This window comes from Pieris brassicae, chromosome 3 (genome assembly GCF_905147105.1).
Source record: "Pieris brassicae chromosome 3, ilPieBrab1.1, whole genome shotgun sequence".
In the NCBI taxonomy this organism is placed as follows: domain Eukaryota; kingdom Metazoa; phylum Arthropoda; class Insecta; order Lepidoptera; family Pieridae; genus Pieris; species Pieris brassicae.
Window position 1 is genome coordinate 15,940,359 of NC_059667.1, and position 7,007 is coordinate 15,947,365.

General features: G+C 32.4%; 1 protein-coding gene across 1 annotated transcript; it reads left to right on the forward strand.

Annotated features, from left to right (window-relative positions):
- Positions 1-381: 381 nt before the first annotated feature.
- LOC123707057 (acyl-CoA Delta-9 desaturase-like) lies at positions 382-5,807 on the forward strand. Its single transcript, XM_045656828.1, has 5 exons — positions 382-581; positions 1,985-2,115; positions 4,373-4,578; positions 5,084-5,269; positions 5,492-5,807. Exons 1-5 carry the CDS (start codon positions 398-400, stop codon positions 5,754-5,756), a joined length of 972 nt encoding a protein of 323 aa, XP_045512784.1. The 5' UTR covers positions 382-397; the 3' UTR covers positions 5,757-5,807.
- The last annotated feature ends 1,200 nt before the right edge of the window (positions 5,808-7,007 follow it).

Sequence of the window (7,007 nt, forward strand, 5' to 3'; positions counted from 1 at the left end):
CAAAAGTTAACAGTAAATGCTGCATATACACTCAGCTATACACTAACGAGTTTAAAATATTGTTACTTAATTTAAAAGAACTTAATAATTTTCCATATTATGGTTATTATAGTTCGTCTTCGTAGTTGTACGAACGCGTATAATGAGACACATTTATAATACTATTTGACTATTTAGCATAAAGCACTTAAATTTGGGACTTTTCAAACTTATTTGAATTTATTGCGTCCACGTATAATGTTCACTATCGCAGGTACATGAAAGAATACAGATCAAACAATTAAAATGCGACTGTTAAAATGTAAACAGGTCAAAATAAGGTTAAATGATGAATACCCCTTACGAAATTCCGACACTTTAAATTATCATTTCATTGAATGAAGTACGTAGTATCAAAATGGCAGAACACAAACGAACAGAACCGAAACGAAGTGAAACATTTCGTGCTTTTGAAAAAAAACTAGGATTTCAGAATGATGTTAAGTGGACAACAGCTATTACTTTAGTCTTGTATCACTTTGTTGCGATATATTGGTGTTATAAATATGCTTTTCCAGTCAAATGGCAAACTGTTTTATTTGGTAAGTAGTTCTTAAGTTGTTTTTAATGTTAAAGATGTCGAAATAGAAAGCGTGCAATGGTTTACATTAGTCTGCATTTGATTGGTTTATATTTGTATTTAGTAACTTCAATTAAATTATATTGTTACTTAAAGCTTTTATGCAAATTAATTTATATATTAACTTATGATTTTTGTACAAAATGTACGAAATTAAAAAATAACAGATGTCATACCATCGCGCGCCCATAGTAATCCCTGCTATTGTTAAAACATGAATATACCTAATGAGAAAGAGTGCCATAAATATGGCATACTATATGCATTTCATAAACAAATACTAATTGATGAACGTCCTTGGTGCTTTTTTGGTTTCTGTAATGAAAAAAACATAAATTATAAAAGTTCATATAATGAAATCGCTATTTATTCAATCACGGTTATGTTAGGAGATAATAAACACGATGCAAGCTCTAGTTCCTATATCAAGCGCTTATTATTTCAAGCTAACTATCGACAATAGGGTTTTGCCATCGAATTTGAATTTGCATATCATCTATTACCATTTCTGAGCTTTCAGTTAATGTGAAACATACTGTCATAATTTTGAACAGTCAATATATGTTTAACATTGGAAAAGTGGAGAAAATTATTACAAAAGCAATGATAAATTTAAACCCATTTCTATTATTTTAATACACTATTCCTAAGATTTTTCTAAAGAACTTCTACTACTTCTCTTAACCTTTTCGCTACCCACAACAATACTTCTAACGCTTAGACAACTATACTTAATGGCAATGTAATGACTTTTTTGAAAACAAACACTGACCACACCACACAATACACAACGCAAACCTACATAACATAAGCTACCCAAAAAACGCATTGTCTTCGACCAACGATTTTCTTAAAAACAAAATTATTAAGAAAAGCACTTTTTGAACGTCTTAAAGACATGTATTATTATTAAAAACTTATAATTAATTTTTTTCCGACGTTTCGCGTGCTTTTCAGCGTGCGTGGTCACGGTGACGAGCTATTTTAACAAAAGACAATACTATGAACAAAATTATTACCATCAATTCTAAACTTTATACATTCAGTAACAATCTTAAGCAACCAAAAATCTTCTAAACCTTTTCTATGCTGAAACCGAAAGTATTCTTCTTGTGCAACAGTTGTTTAATTATTAAATTGTAAGTATTCAAGTACCTAAAATCGTTAATATGTCAAATGGAAAAGGCTAGCTGCCCACGACACAGAGAATCCTATTGTGAGGGCTAGTGCATTTTCTCCATTAAATATACATTCTTTTCTATTATCTATAAAAAAGTGTTTTTCTTTCTTAAATCATTTTCACAAATGTAGCCATAGAAAATCGCAACTCAATAATTCACAAATTGAAACTAAATTTGTTTTCAGCGGTGTGTATGTACGTGTTTACGGGTTTTGGAATCACTGGTGGAGCGCATAGATTATGGACCCATAAGGCTTATAAAGCAAAACTACCAGTGAAGATATTTCTGCTTCTTGCATTTGCAGCCGCTGGCCAGGTAAGGCCACATTCATTTAAGTCTATATATGCACTACACTAAGCAAGCTTTAAAACCAAGTATTAAGTATCTAATTTAAGAAATTGTGTATGTAAAGGTATTGTGATAAATGAATTTCGAAAATTTATTTTGAAGCACGTCAAATTATACATTCAATATTTAATGAGCGTTATGAAATCGGCCGTTGGCAGCAACAGCTGTGCTTACAGTTTAATTAAATAAGAAATAAACCGACGTAATATTTTTGCGAGCATCTGTCCTGTACGTTATTACATGCAAAGTATCTCGCCAGCCCAATATTTTGATAAAGAAATCCTTATTACAAGAACACGGTTTCAACCTCATAATCTTGAAATAAAATCTTTTATTAAGTACACCACATCAGCTATATTATGAAAGATGTTTTAGTATTAAATGTGACAAAATAAATTTTAGGTCCTTACATATGAAATTGGCGTTTTGTATGGGAGGAACAAAGAGTCGAATATTTTTAAATTTAATATTTTAATTAATCAAAGTATGAACCATTGTTTTCTATGCATTTTTGCCATCTCATAGGTAGTTCATTGATCCCTTTACTAAAAAAACCAGTCGGACGGGAATCAATAAAATCTGTGAAGGCGATTTGGACTGCCCCATAAGAGTTAAATTTTTTCCCTTTCGAAAAAAATGGTAATCTGTTGGAGCAAGGTCCGGGGAGTACGGAGGATGTCTTAGACATTCCAATTGAAGCTCTTCTAATTTGGTAGCCGTCTGTTGTGCAGTGTGTGATCTAGCGTTGTCCTGAAGTAGCAGTGGCGTGGAGCGATTGACCAGCCTAGATTGTTTAGCCGCTAGCTTTTCCATCATGGTTTGCAATTGCTGACAATAGACATCAGCCGTAATAGTCTTGCCAGATTTGAGAAAACTGCAATGAACAATACCGGCACTAGTCCACCAAACGCTTACAAGTAACTTTTTTGTGGTTAATTTTCGCTTGGGACAGGATTTGGCTGGCTGGCCAGGATCCAACCATTGCGCTGAGCGCTTCCGAAATTCGTAAAAAATCCATTTTTCATCACAGGTAATGATTCGGTTTAAAATACCTTCATTATTGTGCCGGTTCAGTAATGTAACGTAGCAGTCGACGCGCGTTTGCCGGTTTGCTTTAGTCAATTCGTGAGGTACCCACCTTTCAAGCTTTTTAATCTTCCCAATTTGCTTCAAGTGAATTAAAACAGTTTTATCACTAACACCGCAGCTAACTCGGACGTGGTTTGCGATGGATCCGCTTCCACAATAGCCTTCAATACTTCATTATCAACTTGGGTCTCAGGCCGTCCACGGGGCTTGTTCTGAAGGTCGAAATTTCCAGAACGAAAACGTTGGAACCAAAAACGAACTGTGTTTTCTTTTGCAACATGACCGTCATACACATCATTCACCCTTCGAGTCGTTTCCGCAGCACTAGTGCCACGGCGGAACTCGTACTCGTAAATAATGCGATACTTTAAGTTTTCTATTTTGTAAAATGAGTGACGCAAACAGAAAAAAAACAGAAGAAAAACAACAAATGAATGACGGTCATCGAAGCATAAATACATGAGTAAATAGCTGTACAAATTTGAATTTGGAATTCCTTACCAAAGAGGAGAACATCGTGATTAAAGTGGCCAGTACGAAATACGCCAATTTCATATGTAAGGACCTAATATATTATCTACGAGCGACACTGCTGATGCGGTGAAGTTCTTAAATTAATTTAACAAATAGCTGTACATCTATTTTTTTTACATAAATCTTATACAGATAACAGAATGGGATTCTTCATTACCTTTAGTACCTACCCCCACTGAAGAGAAAATACCCTATTATAATTATGTTATTATTATTACATTTGAATTTAGAATCTGTCATTTTTATATGATAGTTCCTTGGGTTTTCTCATTTTGGCGCTAATACATTGTACAATAATTTGCAATATTAAAATGTAGTGTGATAAAGAGAACCGAAATCAAGAAATTTTTTATAGCTAAATTTGGGAGTTGGTGGTGTTCTATCACGCCCGTGCCTCGGATGAGCATGTAAAGCTGTCCGTCCTACGCCTAATTATACGTATAAAATACAAGCGATGTTTCGAAATTTACAGAATATTTAGGATATTATTTATTTATTAAGGACCCATTCCTCAGCCTAACAATTTCATCAACATAATTCAATCAGATGTCGAGAAGATTATAATGGTTTTTACACCGTTCATATTGATATGCTTTTCCAGAACTCCTTAGAACAATGGGTGCGAGATCACCGAGTTCATCACAAATACAGTGACACGGACGCAGATCCCCACAATGCAAACCGAGGCTTATTCTTCTCACATATCGGCTGGCTGATGTTGAAAAAAAACGACCAAGTCATTTTACGTGGAAAGCAGCTGGATATGAGCGATATTACTGGTGATCCTTTGTTGCGGTTTTACAATAGGTACAGAATGGAACTTAATTAAATTAGCGGCATATTTTTATACTTCAGGTAGCAACGCTGTAAAAATACCTAAGCACAGTACGAAATTAAAAGTTATTATAATAATACATCGTGCTAATAACGTTTATGATTTTGCAAAAGCAAGTTTATTTATTATATTCGTCAAATACACAAAGACTTTGGACCTTTATGTCTTTCGTTTTCTTTAAATATACTTCTGCAATATGATCTGAACAGTTAAACTTTCATCAAAAATATTTTTTTGTCTTCATCAACATCTACTATTCACTGAAATTTTAATTTAAAATTATTTAGTAGAGAACAAATACTATCGTATACGGTTAATTTGTTTTAGTTAGTTTATTTATTTAGAAACATACGTATAGGTACATATTAAGCTCAAATGAATGGTCTAATTATGGTGTGTGGTATACGCTATTGTTTTAAATAGTTTCTTCTTTAGTGTTTTATTTGTATCTCTATTGTATTGTTTCTCTTGTTGCAGATATTTCTCCTATTTAAAATTATTCATGTGCTTCATCTTGCCTATTACAATATCAATATACTTTTGGGATGAAAGTTGGCGATGTGCTATAGCGTGGCAGTGGTTTTTGCGGTTCCTTGGAATGTTTCACAGTGAACTGACTGTCAACAGTCTGGCGCACACTTATGGATATAAGACTTATAATAAGTAATTTTTATTTATGTAATGTAAAAAAATATCGAAAGAAATATTTTTACTGTTAGTAAAAAACATCTGAATAAAATGTTAAGCTCTTTTATAAAGAAGAAAATACATATAAATTATTTATAAATATATAAAATATAATATTTATTTATATATAAAATATATATAAATTTCTAGGTACATATTGTGCAAGGTGGTAAACTAAATTTACGTTTTTTTTTTCAGGAATATAATTCCACGTGAAAATCGCTTTGTGGCTACAGTAACATTAGGCGAGGGCTGGCACAACTATCACCACGTCTTCCCATTCGACTACAAAGCAGCAGAGCATTTCGATTTCTTTAATTTTACGTCATTCTTCATTCGCTGTTTTTATAAAATGGGTCTAGTCTATGATTTGAAAGAAGCCACCCCTGATATGATTAATGCCACAGCCAAGAGATTAGGGGATGGGACACCAGTACATTTCCCAATTTACGAAAATAATTAAATATATGTTAATATACATGTATGTTTTAGAAATAATAGTTTTTAAAATATAAATAAAAATATATTTAAGAAGCTGATATTTAATAAGATCATTATTATTTATATAAATAAAATTGAAACGCAAAAAACATAAAGACGGCTGTACCAATTCGAGTAATTTGATTTATTCCTTAAACTCTGAATAAGGTATTAGGTTTATAGAGAGAAAATTAAAGATATATTTTTTTTAATTTAGTACTTAAGGTTTTATTCCAAAAAATCGACCAGTCTCTCGTGGTATCATAGCAACATGGTCCATGTGTTGGTATGTAGTTACTAAAAATTAATACTTTTTTAAGAATCAATTTTTTTTTGCTTACACGTGCATAATTTACGGTTAAGTTTTCGCTCTAAAATAATATAGATCATACGATCTTTTTTAAATTGTAGTTTTAAATATGCATAACAGCGAAAACCACCCGTGAAAATGAAACGTAGGAATGTAAATATCACAAAATTATTCCAGTTATGATAAATCCTTGACGTGTCTAATTTAAAATCTAGTTACGGCTTGCATTTCAATGAGCTTCGTGGGTAAAGTTTGATAGCATTCAGAGTTTAGATCGTTCTAGTGGTTTTGTATGTGGGTTTAAGGTTAAGAGTCGAGACTTAGCGCGAGCTATGACCAATACATGTTTGATATACGGAAGTCAAACATTGTCTCTACTCATAATCTTTAAAGTCCCACTACGAGGCAGATGAGCCTCTTACGATCAATGCATTTATTTAAAACCAATCCGGTGAGTTGCCTCCTCAATAAAATTCTATAAAATATTGAATCACCAATTACCTACTGGTATTGTTACCATACTTACCCGTCCGTCATGTTGCAAGCGTTATCAACCGTCACGGAAGCACATAGGAGGCATTCTTTTATCACCCATTCAACCTCTTCTCGCTTGTTGGATATCAAATATGTATATCCAAAAACACATTAAGTAATTTTGTACACAGAATACATATTGTCATATAGACCACGGAACCAAAAAAAACATTAAATACAAAAAGTCTACATGTTGTATAATTTTTACATCAACCTATATCGTATTGACATTTTAATGGCATTACCATTTTTTTTTGGACATATTTGTAGTGATTTTTTATAATTTTTATTTTAAAATACTTTTTATAAAACTTTTATTTTAATTTTATAATAAAAATGCCAATCGACTACACAAATCCCAACGTGCTTAAGTTTGTAATAGAAAATTTC

What these genes read in the sequence shown, in the direction of transcription:
- LOC123707057 (XM_045656828.1), top strand. Translation starts at nt 398, where the DNA reads ATGGCAGAACACAAACGAACAGAACCGAAACGAAGTGAAACATTTCGT. An exon ending in ATGGCAAACTGTTTTATTTG is followed by an intron (nt 582 to 1,984) that starts GTAAGTAGTTCT and finishes ATTTGTTTTCAG; the next exon opens with CGGTGTGTATGTACGTGTTT. An exon ending in GGATATAAGACTTATAATAA is followed by an intron (nt 5,270 to 5,491) that starts GTAATTTTTATT and finishes TTTTTTTTTCAG; the next exon opens with GAATATAATTCCACGTGAAA.